General features: G+C 40.0%; 1 protein-coding gene across 1 annotated transcript; it reads right to left on the bottom strand.

Moving 5' to 3' along the window:
* Positions 1–334: 334 nt before the first annotated feature.
* On the bottom strand, positions 335–10,700 carry LOC128911146 (cytochrome P450 2J6-like). The gene is made up of 9 exons (XM_054205494.1): positions 10,530–10,700; positions 8,490–8,652; positions 7,998–8,147; positions 6,918–7,078; positions 4,540–4,716; positions 3,854–3,995; positions 2,270–2,457; positions 1,042–1,183; positions 335–513 (listed from the first exon to the last, which is right to left on the bottom strand). The coding sequence occupies exons 1-9, from the start codon at positions 10,698–10,700 to the stop codon at positions 335–337; spliced, it is 1,473 nt and encodes a 490-aa protein (XP_054061469.1).
* Positions 10,701–16,267: the final 5,567 nt, after the last annotated feature.

Here is a 16,267-nt window from a genome sequence, read left to right on the forward strand (position 1 = left end):
TTTTAATTAATAGACTTTGCTACAAGTTCTTTCTCTGTAAATCCTCTTTCCAGTTAGCAATAAATATGGCACAATTCTGCTTCTGCCCTTAATGTCTTTATTTGTTACGCATCAGGAGAAATTCACCAAGATTTTTCCAAACATAAAACAAGAACAAAAGATTAACTCTTTGTAGGTACAATCCTCAGGATGCAACTCTCTGAAAAGCATCATTCAGGGAAATGATTAACCAAATCAAGAGGAAAGCAAAAATCTTAAGGTATGCAAAAAGGAATTCTCATACAGAAACCATCTTGCAGAATAATTCTTCCCTGAATCTGCGGGGCACCATTTCCTACCGAGGAATAGCACAGAGCTGGTAGGGAGAAGGCTTCATTGTGCTCCCAAAAACAAGCTTTGTACTGACTTCTTTCACTCCTTCTGGCAGGGTGAACCTGAATGCCTGCAACAGGGTGGAAAAGATAATAAAGAGCTCCATCCTTGCCAACAGCTCCCCCATACATACACGGTGCCCTGTGAAAAGACAAAAGGCAATCAGCCAAAGGATTTCTATCACACCTCCGTTTCTAGCCCGCTTGGATTTTTTGTTCGTTTGCTTGTTTTCTGCAGACTTTGTTCTTTTCTCTTAACTAACTTTGTCGTTTTATGATTCAGAACAGAAAGGCTGCTGGTATTTCCACCAAAAGTTTTAATCTATAATTACACCAGGCAGCGAGAAATTATAAAAATGATCACAAGAGTTGCACAGTTTACATTTACGGTCTTCCTAGCGCTATGCATTTTGCTGCTACTATTTTGATAACTGGATCTCTCCTCCAAGGGAAACTGGATCTGTCTTCCAAGAGAAACTTTTCTACGTGTCATTCCTTCTCTTCCTATCTTTTCCACATACAATTGGACTTCCCTTTTCCTGGAGATCTTTAAAAAAGTAGAACGTGCTTGTATACCTATTTGTTGATGCCTTCCCAGTTATGTCGGGGAATGAATGCATCTTAAGTTGTTGCCACATGGAGTAAATAAATCCCTGTTCAGTGCACATACCTATTGAAAACGGTAAGAATGCTTCTCTGTTTACAAAGTTTCCATCTTTATCCAGAAAGTGGCCTGGGTTGAACTGATCAGGTGTCTCCCATTTTCCAGGATCAGACAGAACAGAGTCAATGTTTGATAAAATTATGGTGTTCTGAAAAAAGGAGCAGCGGCTTCAGTTCTGTCTTACTGATCATATTCATCAGATAAACAAATAATGACAAAGCAGCAACGAATTTAAAGTCCTAATTTAAAGTCTTGTTTTTTCAAAAATGAGATCAAGCTCTAAAACGTTTCGTAAGAAGTTTAAACTTTTGAGTGTTGCGACTTTCCTTTATTACTTACTGCCAATAAGTTCAATAATAAATTGTTATCATTTTATAATGTTCATATTGTTGAAACCTGTTGCTTTTATCTTTCCTATTGTCACAAAGTATTTTTATTACTTATTCAGCATTTGAGTTACAGAATATAAGTATCAGTTTAATATTTCCTTTTGTTATTTGACAATTTCTGCAATGCTAAAGTTGCTTTCAGCAGATCCAGAAAAAAGGAATGAAAATGAGACTGCGTGAAAAGCAGTGATGGGAGAATATTTAGAAACAAGCCCTAATGTACCTTTCAGTTACAAAACGTGAAAATAACTTTAGTTTCACTATAACGTTTGCAAGATACTGCATTTAAAAGCTTGTGATATGAAAACAATTTCAGATTTCTACATTTTTCAGTAAAACCTTTTTTCCATTTTTGGATGGCCTCTGTTCACCAGCTGACAGGCTGTTTTGGCAAGAGACAGACCTGAGATTGCTGTAAGGTGTTTATTTCCAGTCACCATTCACAAGTTTTCTGTCGACAGAAATAATGACATAAGAACCTACTAATAGTTTGGACAAAGAGCACATTTCCTTGCAAAAGGCCAGCCTTAGAGACAGTCATAGCTTAGGGGCACTGCTGGAACCAACAGGACACAAGAGTTCCTGTCCCCAGTCAGGAAAAGCCTCGAAAGCCTTTCTATATGCATCTAATTTACCAAAGACCTACTGATATATCAGCCATTCTCAATCACAGTTGCTTTTCAACTAAATGAACAATTAAATCAAAGGAAACTAAAAAAAAGACAGTGTTTTGGGAACCACTAGCTGAGGTAGCTTCAGTCATTAAAAAGTTATATTAAAGCAGTTTTAAAAACTGTTACAAGTGTACCAGACATCAGATGTTCAAATATGCAGCATATTTGTACCTTTGGAACAGGAAATCCCAGCAGCTCTGTGTCCTTCATGCTCTGTCTGGGAAGTGCAATTAAGATTATATTACTGTATCGCTGGATCTCGTGAATTACAGCATTTGTATAGGGCAACCTTTTTCTGTCCTCGTAGCAAATTAAATGGGAACAACCCAGAACAGCATCCAGCTCCTTCTGGACTTTCTCTAGGGAGGAATATTCAGCTTTAAACATACAACAAATAGTCTATAAACATTATACTCATAATTTTTCTTATTACTTTTTACAGTAAGAATAACATCCAACAAGATGAAAAAGATATTTTATAAAACAAGAATGCCTTCAAATTCCCATACAGATGACCTGAATAAAATTCGATACTGAAGTTGTTTATAGGTTGCATACCCAAGTAATACTTTTAAAATAATGGTAGCCGACAAAGTCATTCTATAAGAATATTTAGGTTCCTGTTACATTTACTACTCTGAGGTAATTTATAAAAAGACCTTAATTAATATTATTTTTACAGGCATGAAATCAACTGGAAAATGAAATACTAATCGTGTATTATGAGAGCAGTTTAGTAACTGATCAAGGATTGTTCTTCACTCAGAACCACATAGATTTTGCTTGTCATCTACAGATGGCCTAAGTGCTATTCTGTAATTACCTGACTTGGGAAGCACTTATACAAATTAATTAATTTTTCTGAAAGCCTTTACTTACAATCTGAGCTGAAATGCTAATTTCTGATTAATTTCTGAGCAGAAATTGTATGATTAATACTACAGCCTTTATCATTACACTGATATTGACCTATGCATCAGGAACTTAAGATTGTTTTAATATATCCTGAGAGGGTGAAAGATCATTTGCCAAAATTCAGGTCTTTTGAAGAGGTGTTAGGTAACAACAATGGGAGATCCTTTCTCCTTACCACTTCCAGCATTTTCTTCTTGCCAGTCTCCTGCTGTGCCCGGTACCCAGCTTAAACTCTCAAATATGAGGCCTTTGAAGTGATTTGTATACCATTTAATCCTTTCTAACCTGTACACTCTGACTCTTCCTTTTCACTTATTTTACTCTGCCAACGTATATCTTTCTTCTGTGAATATCATTATCATTAGAAGCATACAGTTTCAAGCTACTCACTCCAATCTTTTTTTCTATCTATTTTATGTAGATATCTATGTTTGAAGTTCTAAGCTTCATGGAAGCAACACACGTGTTAACAGCCTCCCACTGTACTGAAATTATTTCTGCTGCAAAGAAGCCAGGAGCACAAAGAGTAGCAGTCATGGGTTGACCTGAAGACTCCACCTTGTCCTCAGTTGAAGTCTAATCATCATCGTCACTGGAGGGACAAAGACTAGACCTCTCCATCTGATCAGATGAATCACACCCTGCATCCAGGATAGATGTCTTAAAAACAAAACCTAAAATGACTGGCCTGTATGTTAGAAAGGAAACAGCAAGAAACAGATACATGCAGTTCACCTGATCCATCCCCTAATAATTATTTACTATTCTTTGAACAAGCTCTTCTACTATTTGAACATGTATAATTTCTAAAAAGTTGCAGAACTGTTTGGGTGTGCTTACCTTGAATATCAGGATAAACCACCATATAGAGCAATGCCCAAAGTAAAGTGGTGGATGTAGTTTCTGTACCCGCCAGAAAGAGATCAAAGACAGTCTGGATCAAGTTTTCTTCATCATAAGTAGAATCAGCATCTCCTTTGGTCTGCAGATATGAATTGGAAAGATAAGTTATGGCACACAAAAAAAAAGTAAACCACCTTGCATCACAGGAATATTTACTAATACTATCCAAAATGAAAAAAATTTATATATAAAATTATAGGGCTAGAAAATAAAACTTTCTGAATAATATGAAGGCATTTGCTAATATTCTGCAGTACATTTGTCAATTTATCCTCTCCACATACACACTTCGTTCTTCAGCCACGACAAAGTTACTAAGTGTACATGCTTCCTACTCCTGCTGCAAATCCCATCATAACGGCAATTTCTAGTTGTACCTTAACCATATGCAGATCTGTTATTGTTATGGTTATAATCTATCTGAAAATCTACTTACAGTATTACTTCATCATCCTCCTGCCATCACTTAGTGTCAGCTTTTTTTAATTCATCTACCTATAAGCTTTTCTATGTAGAAAGGAGAAATTGTATACTTCTAAACCTATATTAGACATCATTATAATCAAAGCAGTACTTAAAAGCCCTTGTTAGTGGAGTAGAAAGAAGAGTTCAGAGATACTCACTTTATCTATCTCATCCAAATAGTAATCAATAAAATCTTTATTTTCATCTGATTTTCGTTTTTCTTTGTGGCTTTCGAGTTCCTTTGCTAACAGAGCGTTCACAAAATTTATGCTGGTCAGAGTCTGTTTACACTGTGTCAGGAGACGGCATGCAAGCCAGGGAAACATTTCATGTATCTATAAAAGAGATATTTACAATATGTGGTATTACTAACATTAGCAAACTAAATTTGAATCCTAATACAGGCTTTTGGGTAGTGGAAAAAGCAAATGAAATACTCTGATGGCCGCATCTTCACCATTACATGGAAGGGATATTGCCTATCCCATGATTCATTAAAGCCCTTCTTAATGCCATTTTTCCCTGGAGCACAATTTCTCTTGGTTTTATGCTATAAATTTTCCATTGTGATGTACAAAGAATAAATGAAGTTCCTCTGTACCCCAATTATTTGCTAGGCTGAACTTCAGTAGCAAGGACCTCATATAAAACATGTCCCTGTTCTCATTTTACCCAACATATGTATAATTTCTATCTCATCACTAAAAAAAACCCGACAGATCTAGGCTGACTTCCTTGACGCATCTGCTAACTGAAAATAGAAATACCCAAATACCAGGTTTGTTTTCTTACTGTAGGATACCGAATGCATGGGGATTCTACTCAGATACGCCTTCTCAAAGATAAGAAGCAAACGTGTCACATCTGTGTGATACGCAAAACAACTAGATGAAATAGAAATACTGAGCCATGTGGGTTCCCTACTGTTAATCCATTGTTGTAAAGCTATTCACATTCTTGCACTTATAACCGTTATAAAACCACATCTCAGCAAAAAAGAAACAAAACACTTTTTACATTAATTCCCTTCCTCTGCTTCATTTCCCTTTCTTTTTTCCCCTTTTACAGATTGCACCATGTCCTTCCAGTTTACGGAATTACTGCAGCTTAAATTATGCATTAGGTCACAACTCTTGGGCTCACCTATTTAAATGGCAGCTGCGTTACAAAGATTTATCTTTCCACAAACCTATTCAGATTCCTGGCTTGCATTTCTTCTTCCTACTGCATAATTTTGCTTAAAACGACCTGTTTTGCTTACCAGGAAAACAGATTAGTACAGTCCATCAATTAAAGGATTTTACATCACTGTGAAAGCACTGTGGAGAGCGGGACAGAATGAAATATTGGACTAGAATGTTTTTGTTAGCTGTGGACACGCTATTAGGAGTTTTTAAGAACAGCTTACACAAATACCTAATGAGAGCAGTTTGGAAATATCTAATCAGGTTTACCCTGAATAGAAGACAGCTTAGGAATCATTCCATCTGGATCTTCTGGGAGAAAAAAAAATCGTAAGTAGTTTTGGTTTATTTTATTTCACCAAAAGTATCAAATTAGTCCTCAAATTCTCTAGGAACCTTGGTTACAGCAGCTTCCCGTTAATAGGAGAATGTGGAAATCACGCAAGCTGCAAAGCCGGATGAGTTCCAGCAAGTTCTGCCGAAGCAGGCTGCCTTGTATATCGGTAAATTGACTTCTGACTATATACGGCGTTGTGGTTCCCATTCATAAACAGTTAATGAAAAAAACTGCCCTTGTTTGAGCCAACCTATCCCACTGTTTTTGCAGCTGCAGTTACAGCTTCACAGAGAAGCAACATATAGCACTTTTTTCTGTCCAGTGGGGCAGATGGGAAGTTAGGAGCTGCTGTCTTGAATGGAGACAAATATCATCCAGCAGCTAATGGAGAGTGACTTCCAGCGTGTATTACTGAATTCTCATAAGGACATGCGGAGGTGGTACAGGTGTTGCTGCCAAAAACTATAGGAAAAAGCTACCTTTGAGCAATTTCATGATATTTCACCTCTGTTCAAAACAGTTGCTCTACTTAAGTTTCTATGAAATTAGCTAACAATAGTGAAGGAAGTAGTAAAGACCCATAATACTCTTGACATTTGTTGACAGTCATACGATTTTAAATGGTAAAGAAGGCTACTTTGTCAGACAGAATTTAAGATACGCCTATTTCAGAGCTTTTCAGATATTTTTACCTATATTTTACTACTGAGTTTCAATTATAGTTTCAAATACTGGAGTAGTACAAATAGCGCTTTTGCAAGAAAGTCCTTTGCCATCTCCCAAACATGTATGTTTCCATCCCTGTCCACCAGACATGGGAAATTTCTGTGCTATGATGACGCATAAGCAATTGAAACAAGTTTTGAACTAGGCATCTGGAAGTACTGTTCTGATGTGTACTCCAGCAATTCCAGGTGCACTAGTATTTATTTTTGTTACGAAGGTAACAAGCAAGTCGCCTTTTTCATTGTCTGCCTATTTGACATAAACAAATAAACAAAATCGTTTTCCTCACAAAAAAACAGACGCTGTTCCCAAATGCTGTTATAGTATCCATGGATTCAATCAAACGGTGAAAATTTCCATCATCTTTAGAGAAGCGATGTCCAAAAATCAGAGAACAAATGACATTTGAGACAGCGTGAACAACAGGCATAGTGGGATCCAGAGGTTTTCCTGTAAACACAGTTAACAGCATTCACCGTTAACACTTACTGGTCCTGCTTTTCCCACTGAAAGGAGAGTCGATAACATTTATAAGCACTTCTGACGTTAATTAGATTGCTGGATGGCAAATTGCAATTTATTGGTAAAAGGCATGAGTAAAAAGTAACTTCAGACATTTAAAAAACACCACTGGTCAAAAAAAGGCAAGGCTGCTGGTGGGAATGGAATTAGTAGTAGTACTAGTTATAAAAATACACAGATTTCACAGAACCTTGGCATCAGTAGATCTTATGTTTGGCAATAACCAGGGTACAAAGAAGATCAGCTGAGACACTGTACGAATAAGCAGCTGAATTGAAAAGAGAACCACCTTCTACTCTTTGCTAATATCCTTGACAGCTGAATAATAGAATAATTGAGCATACCTATAGATGCACCCCGTTATTCAGCAGCACGATCTGAGCAAGCTTCCTCTCTTTCTGCTGAGGCTGCCACAAGCCATCTAAGGTGAGCTTTTGCCACTGCACTTGCCAGAGCAGAGCCATAGGGTTGTGCAGCCTTGGTCAAAGCCTTTATTATTTTGTGCCTTGTTTTTCTTTTCTGCAGAGGGATATGGGGTGTTGTGACACTTACTCTGTTACTGTTTGCCATTACTCTGATTCTGCAACCATGAGTAATGTAAAACCAAGAAGTAATAATGCTAACAGACAGGGACCATGGAGTCTCAGTTCTAAGTCCATCCTGTGGGGTTTCACATGGAGCACTTCTGCAAGGCAGCGTCTCATGCAGATCATACGATACAGACCCTTAAGACTCAGCTCTGCACTTTAAATCCATTTTTGTAATCATAGTTTCAAAAGCTACAGGTGACCCATTCTTCAGCAAAATCACCCATCGCACAGACCGGCCTCCATATTGAGTCACGTACCATTTGTTTTCTTTAAGTATTCCACCAGGTGACAGGCCTCGTCTTGAAGTCGATACTCCTGGTCTTTTTTCCATACTCCCATTTTCCTCATTGTCGCAAGCCCAAAACGCCTCTGTTGCTTCCAGAGATGACCATTAGAGAACATAACACCTAGCATCATAACGAAAAAATGCTGTTAATACTTTATAAATTAATGGATTGGTACAGTTAATACATCAAAGCAGCTTCTCTTTCATTCTTATTTTTTCAGCATTCCTCTTTCCTCTCCTTTCTTCTTCTACTTTAGTCATCTGTTTCCTGTATAGAAATTCTTAAAATAGCTCTATTCTGCCATTATTGTTCCAACAGAATAATAATTAAAAAAAGCTTCATAAAAACTCATGAAATATTAACCTTTTTTCCCCACTGTAAATTAAGGACTTCAAGGCTCTAAATCAGTTTCCAATACCAGGGTTAGAACACATGAAAAGAATTTGTGAAAATAATAATTACCATTTCCATGAGTCAAAATGTGAAAGGTCTTCGTTAGTGGCCTTCCGGCAACATCTTCAGCATGGACAGTCAGACCTTCCTTCACTGCCTGAAACCCTTGCAGGACAACTACGGGCGTGTTTAAAACCCATAAGGTGAAGACATTGCCATGAATTTTGGCCATCTGCAGAACAAAGCAGCATTCAGAACAATATGGGTGAAAACCAGTAGATTTAAATCAAACAAGATTTAAATCAAACAAGATTTAAATCAAACAAAACTGAAAGAGGGGAGATTTAGATTAGATATTAGGAAGAAATTCTTGACTGTGGGGGTGGTGAGACCCTGGCCCAGGTTGCCCAGAGAAGCTGTGGCTGCCCCATCCCTGGAGGTGTTCAAGGCCAGGCTGGATGGGGCTTTGAGCAGCCTGGTCTGGTGGGAGGTGTCCCTGCCCAGGGCAGGGGGGGTGGAACTAGATGGTCTTTAAGGTCGCTTCCAATTCTAACCATTCTATGATTCTATAAGATGAACCAGATTTTTCCCCTTGGCAGATGCCCCAGGGATGACTGACTTTGAAAAGAAAGCATCAAATCTATTTTTACATATAATATAGCTTCAAGTCAGGTTTCTATCTAAAGTCTCATTTACTAAAGATCGGGATGGTCCTAAAATGTCAGCCAGCCAATATTTCCAACGTCTGTGATGTTATTTATTGCATGTCTTACAGTTCAAGTTTGTAAGAAGAAAACATTAGCTCATGAGTTTTACGTGAACCACCTACAAATTTCCCCCTGTGTATTAAAGCTGAGGTGGGTGAAGCAGGAATCACCCTCTCCTTTCCAGCTCAGCTGTGATAGCCTTGTCTCCACAACGCACACACAGACATCACCAGAAGTAGGCAGAACAGTCCTTTCCCTGGCTGGAGAATGGGGAGATGGAAAAGTAAAAGGCTGAGGGAAGCGCAACAGTGCGTAGATAAAAGTAGCAAGTCTGTGGGGCAGAGTAGGCTGGGAAGAGTGAGGAGTTGCCAAAACATCCCAAGAATGGCAGGACTAGAGGAGTATAAAATTTTTCTGCCTGGGAGCAAACAAGAGGGAACCGATACGCACGTTGAGCAAAATTTTATATGCGTGTGCCTGCACAGTTGTGTTATATTTCACGTTTGGAAGGACCAATTCATGGCTTTTGAAACCTTGGGATGAGCAACACTGCTCTTCAGGTTTGGGAGGTCAGAAATAGAAGAAAACACAACAGACATGCGCTGGCTATAATTTTACATTGTGGAGTCACACTACTTTGCCTTAAAATACGCAGCTCAGGAGAAAAGAACTGGCAGGACAGAGAAGAACCAAGAAAAAGGAAGGTTGAGAACAAAGAGTGAAAGTAAGGTGCCATTATTTATATTTTTAAATGTTAAATATTTAATATTCATGTACAAGGAATATAAAACACTAGGATACAAATTCTAGAAGTGCTGTGCATTACAACTGGACTTAGAACAGAGGCTCAGCGTAGGCACACAATGAATTAGTTCAACTACTCAAAAGCTCAATCAGGCTTCAGCAGACTGAACTCTCTTGTGAAAGTCTGACCAAATTGTATTTCAGGAAAAAAATTATTTTAAGATCTTTTGAAAAAAATCTGTTGAATAAGTATAAAAAAAATTCATCCTTTCTATACTGGAAACACATATGCAGTCAGCAGCTATTCCATGAGATATTTAGAAACTGTGAGTACAACAGTCAACACAGATGTGCAAAAGACTGCACAGAATTAAAGTCTCTGCTTTAAAAATGTATCTTTTTCCTATGTGTAAGACAGGAATATTATCATCAGTATTGTTTTGTTCATATGCACATAAGATTCTAATAGCATGTTTCATAGTAAGCTTGAAATTTTCAAACCAAGAAACAGATATTTTAACAAACCCCACCTATTTTCGCATTTATACAATTTAGAATAAATCCCTCCCTAGCATTCAAAATAAGACTATATTAAACACCCACGTTTACTTTTCAATCCGCATATGAGTCCATTAATTAGTTGCCTGAAAATACATACTTTTTTAAGGAGCTCATGGTGAATTTGGAACTTCAGCTGCAGCAAATTTCCAACGAAGGGGTACGGAGTTGGTCCAGGAGGAAGTCTTCTTCGCTTCCATTGCAATTTCAGAAACTGCACAAACAGAAGAGACACCACAAAAGATACCAGCACCATGCTTACTGTTAACATTTTACTTCTGATTTACAAGGCTACGTTGTCTCTGAAAAAGTGATGTATAGACAGAGGATAGATCCACTTTATCTTGCTTTGCTGGTACCTCCCTAGAAAGAGAAAAAGACGTTGAAGCCTCTGTGCCTCTCAGTCCTTCCCTTTTTATCGCTTTACTTCCTCATCCCAGAGAATGAAGCGTTCTTATTTTTAAGCATATATGACAGTTTCATAATATTGCAGCTACAAATCTGACAATTGTCAGCTCTTCAAGCGATACAAAATACGGGTTAATTATATGCTTCCTTGTGCCATGACAGTTGTTGTGACGAAGATCCCTGCCCACAGTACTGGTTTCATAAAACGTCTCTTGCAAGAACAGAGAGATAAAAAAAATTCCTAAGGGCTGGCAACACACCTAAGGCCAGTGGGATTACTGAAAGATTCAGGCTCATCAGTAGCCACCACATGCATCAGCCTCATGCACTGCACCTTCGCTCACCTCGTATTATTGCTTGATTCTGATGTTCTCTGCCATTCCTTTATTATTTTATTTTTCCTCATGGTTTAAGTTGTAAGCTCTTTGGGTGATGGCCAGACCTTTTAATTTTGTCCCTAGAACACATAGACCAAAAAGACACTAATCTGCCATTGGGTAACAAGAGTTTGATGGTTACAATGGCATAACACCTAAGTGTCCCCACACTCCCTGTTCAGCTGCATAGATAAGTGGGGCTGCAAGGTCTTTGTGACCAAGCAGAAAGCAAAATTTCTTCACCCCCTCCAGCTGCCTCTCAGCTAATTCCCACTGTATTGCCTGCAGCAGGAGTAAAGATGTCACACAACTGTCTTTGTGAGCTTCTTTCATAAGCGCTTTCATGCCACTGAGCAACTCCATTTGGGAGCTGTGGAATGCTTTTCCTTTATGGAGGCAGAGCCTATGCCTCTGCAAAGGGGGTCATTTTGGACAATACAGCTTTGGCACTTGCTCAGGTAAAGCACTAGTTTAGACTCAGCTCATCTGGCTTAGACAGGAGCATGCGGCACTCTGGGAAGTAACCTAGATGACTTAGCTGCTCACATGCCAAAGTTACAGAGCTGGCACAGCTAAAATAAAAGTTGTGAGGTGTTAAATAAGTTGCTTCACTCCAGAAGTGGGGCAGAGAGCTAATATTTACAGTCTTGCTGGCCGGCAATCGAACTGAGAGCTGGGATCAAACTGAGAAGCTAAATTATCCACTTCAGAGACCACTTGTGTGACTTGTAGTTCCTTCACTTGTGGCATGGCCCTTTTCTCTGTCTCAAACCACTCCCATTACTGAATTTTGTATTTTCTAAAGTCTCCTTGGGAGGAGGAAGAGTCACAGTTGTGGCTGCAGCAGCTGTTCTGGGACGACATCCCAAACAAAATTATTCTGTCCTTCCTGGGTATTCTCTGTGAGGAAGACAACGTGGACAGTGATTTCCTGGGGACTTTTGTCATGCAATTGCTCTGGCCCTGGTTCACTGGCTGTTTGGCATCCGGGAGATGTGCTTAACTTACTGGGATTTTCACCCCAGGGATGTGACAAAATGCCAGCTGCAGGTACCCAACTCTTGCATGCAGAGGGACAGCATCGAGACTGGTATCACAACTTCACCATCCACCCACATTCAAGGGCACAGCTGTTGTCCTGCAGATTATTATGCTCCCAGCCCCTCCTGGGTAGGCGTTAGCCCGACCATGGGGACCAAGTCCACCACAAGTCATGCTCAAGATCTTCGAGGACAGCCTGCAAAGCCTTTTGCATTGGGTAGCGGCAGTGGGAGGTTTTGAGAAGATCAGCCCAGGCTCCACATGAGTCCTGAATGGCATGGTCTCTGCCAGGCTCCATATGGTTTCTGGCCAGGGGCACCTATGCTACGTGAACTGCAAGGCCTACCAGTGATGCTTTTCCCCAGTGTTGTTACCCTCATAGGGTGAAGAAAAAAACTAGCAGATGCCACATATATTGCTGGGAGAAGGGATGTGAATGTCTTCATGGCCCACTTGCAGCCCCATCTGGCCCCTCCATCCCTTCTGAGCAATCCTGGCTGGTGCTCTGCATCTCCCCTGGCGCTCCAGGCTCACTCTGACTTTTCCACACATATTAGCCACGTTCTGATGATTGCACCTCACAGCCTAGACATGAACTACTTGCATTTAGAAAGGCAGCTGCCAAACAGCTTTGCCATGTTTTCGGGAGGAGATGTTAAAGGGGGATACAGCTTGCTTTCCTCTTCATACGTGCTGGAGGACAGGGAAGAGGGAAAGCCTGATAAGATGCATGTACTTGCAATGGTTTCCATGAGAACTGAATGTCAGAGGAGGCAGGGGTTAGGACTGGCTGACAGCTTAGCAGAACAGACAGATATCCCTCTTACCAGTGAATCCTCCTCCTTTCCTCTCCCCAGGAGAGCTGCTGGCCCATTATCCTCTCCCCCCTTCCTTTCAGCTCTCAGAGAAAAGGATCCATTTGCACTCTACTTAGGCTTTTGAACTGGAACAGGCCCTGCACCCTACCAGTCTCGTGGCAGCTTGTCTGCACCCCGTTACTTATGTTCCATGCCCCAAATTCAGTTTCAGGATTAATCTCCACCTGCCGCCCACAAAGCACGTAGCTGCTAGGGTGTCTGCCAGGCAAGTACTAGAGGCAGCTATTCAGAGAAGGAGCTCAGGCTAATAATAGGGTTCAGGACACGTTCACCATCTCACCTGCCTGCCACCCTACCCTGATGAGTGATGCTAGGAAAAGCACATCTTTTTAGACACCATCTGAGAGGTATGAACATCAACAGCTAAAGAGAAATAGGACAGCTGAAGCATGCAAACAAAACTTGATTCTTCAAGAGGGCCAACACCTCCCATAACTTGTAGGGAGACTCCAGTACCCTGGGTTCATGGCAGTCCTCGGTGAGAGCAGAGGTCCCTTCCCAGGATCAGACCAGCCTTCTCCCTCCTCCTCTTCACTCCTCTTGCATCAGCTCAACACTGGCTGCTTGGGGGCACAGCATGGGGTCTCCGGAGGGAAACAGAAACACTCTGTAGGAGCTGCCTTCTCTGCAAGCCGCCTGCCAGAACTGGGGATGGAAAGGGTCGTGAGCCCAGCACCTTTCTGGCAAACCTGAAGTACCTACTTGGTGCCATGCAGGGTCTCAGTGCCTGGCAGTAGGACATGCATGGCCAGGAGAACTGGCCTACGGTGAGACTACAAGTGAAAAAAAAGTTTTTTACATGTTGCTGAATAGCATTTATGAATCTGCATTTCTTAATCAGCAGCCAAAAGACCAGAAAGTATGAATTAAGCCTTCACCTATACACAGGTCTTGCTATATTGCATTGCACACTAGCTAATTAGCTTGAGAACACGCTCAAATTGGTGTTTCTGATAAATTTCCCTTTCGTGCAAAGACTATTACCATATTTAAAAAAAAAAAAAAACAACTAAAAATCCAGTTGTGACACTGAAATTAAAATCCCTGTTTATGCAAATTATCAGCAACGCTACCAATAAATATTGTCCATCTCCCCTACACTTGTCTTCATATATGAACAAGATCAAGACATTTAAATTGGCAAATTTATAAATATCATAGTAATGCTGCAATAATATAGGCAATACTTAAATCACAAACTTAAAGAACATGGTGTCATCAAAAATACCGGAGTGGGTCAGTTGCACATGAAAACTTAAATCACTTTGTTGACCAGCTTAAAGTTAATTATTAGGCTTTTTTAAATACTCAGATTAGATTTTATGAAAGCCATTCAGTACTTCTCCCATTGTACTTTAACTAAATTAAGATTATTTACACATGGCAACTCTTAGCACAATGAAATGTTTGAACACTGATTTGCATGGGTCAAGCCAGTGCTTAAAATTTTCCCGGCTTAGCTCTGTTAGTTTGAGATGTGAAATACCTTTGTTACCATGCTGACATCGCTGCACTGATGAAATCCCTCCTGTGGGCCGGATCACGCTACCAGAGATTTCTCACCTTATGCTTTTTGGAGGTGCAGGACTGGCCTGTTGGCAGAAAAGCTCTAACAGAGCACACTAGTCAAGAAATTCCTCAGACAGAACAAGGCAGAAGAAGCAGCAGGGTTTGTTTGTCAAATCACACGATGGAATCTGACTGCAGCATTGACCTGCTTCTGACAAAAGAACAGTAGATGTTACAGCCATTTATAATTTTTTTAAAATTTTTTTTTAGACTCCTTAATCTTATTCTTTAATAAGGAATGTAAAAACTTACCAGATAGAGCTGGACCAAGTTTGGGGAAAAAAAAAAAAGTCACACATGATGTTCACTGCATTGCTAACTTTTGGGACATGAAAGACAGAACCATGAACATCGCACCATCCCTCACTGCCAGTTGGCCCCAGTTAAGCAATATATTCACCCCTTTCTACTGATTTCTTATTTTTCTTACACGGATTTCTCTTCACTTTCTTGTTTGTTGTTAAATTTGGGGTACGTTTTATCTTCTTCACCATTTTGAAGCACTAAATACAATATGAAAGAGCAGGATGCTTTGCACTGAGGAGCAGCAGTGACTACATGGACATCAGTCTGTGAATCACAGCTCTGAATATTAGTTTTTAAAACACTGGGCCTGGCAGCAGCGGTATGAAAGCTCACTACTGCTTGGGACAGAAGTTAGGAATGAGATAGCCACAGCATGTCATGCCAGGCAATCAGAGATGTGCACAAAATATTCCTTACTGAAGTTTGTCCCACTAAGATTACAGAGCAGAAGTCTTAAACAACTCAAGACTTACAGGTCTATTTAAAAAGATACAGACTTAAATGGCCCAGATTACTTCTGAGTGAAAAATCTTCCAGTGCTAGCTAGTTTCTTGCTGTATCTGCCACATTTCCTTTTGCCTACCATAGTTTCTACCTTCCCGTTTGGGAAGTGAAATTCCAATATCCAGCTACCAAGCGCAGAAACAATGCAATCCAGACCAGCAGCTTTCACCTCTGGCCTCCAGACCCCAATGGGTCCACAAACAACCTCTAAGGTGTGGTGAAAGATGATTAAGAAATGCAGATTCATAAGTACTATTCAGCAACATATAAAAACCTTTTTTCAGTTGTACTCTCTTAAAAAGAATTCCCAATGGAGATACAAGTCCTTTGTAAAAAAATTGTAAAAGAACTTGCATCACCATTGGGAATTTTTAAGATACTTTAAGTGAAAAAAGATTTAAAGCAATATGGATCCTGTGTACCTGTTCCTAAACCTTAGCTCTTATTCAGTCTCTCCTGTATCCTATATTCACAGAGATGCCTAAGACTTAGGTGTCAACACAGCAGACACCAGCTACCCAATCACCTCATTATATACCCATTTTTGCAACACCATCTTTATATTAGTAGAAAAACTAGTTTTGCGGTAGAGCACAAGCCACCCTCCACTCCCAACAGAATCTACATCAATGCAACGCAGCATCACAGAGCTAGATAAGGATTAGAGCGCAGGAGAGACATATTAGCTTGATCTGCTTGACCAACTAAGCTTATGCATCGCTTCTGCCAAGCTCTGACCAACTGCCGCAGCAGCA

This window comes from Rissa tridactyla, chromosome 6, assembly GCF_028500815.1.
Source record: "Rissa tridactyla isolate bRisTri1 chromosome 6, bRisTri1.patW.cur.20221130, whole genome shotgun sequence".
Taxonomy (NCBI): Eukaryota; Metazoa; Chordata; class Aves; order Charadriiformes; family Laridae; genus Rissa; species Rissa tridactyla.

What these genes read in the sequence shown, in the direction of transcription:
- LOC128911146 (XM_054205494.1), bottom strand. Translation starts at nt 10,700, where the DNA reads ATGTTAACAGTAAGCATGGTGCTGGTATCTTTTGTGGTGTCTCTTCTG. An exon ending in ATTTGGATGAGATAGATAAA is followed by an intron (nt 3,996 to 4,539) that starts GTGAGTATCTCT and finishes TCATATCTGCAG; the next exon opens with ACCAAAGGAGATGCTGATTC. An exon ending in TGGGATTTCCTGTTCCAAAG is followed by an intron (nt 1,184 to 2,269) that starts GTACAAATATGC and finishes TCCTTTTTTCAG; the next exon opens with AACACCATAATTTTATCAAA.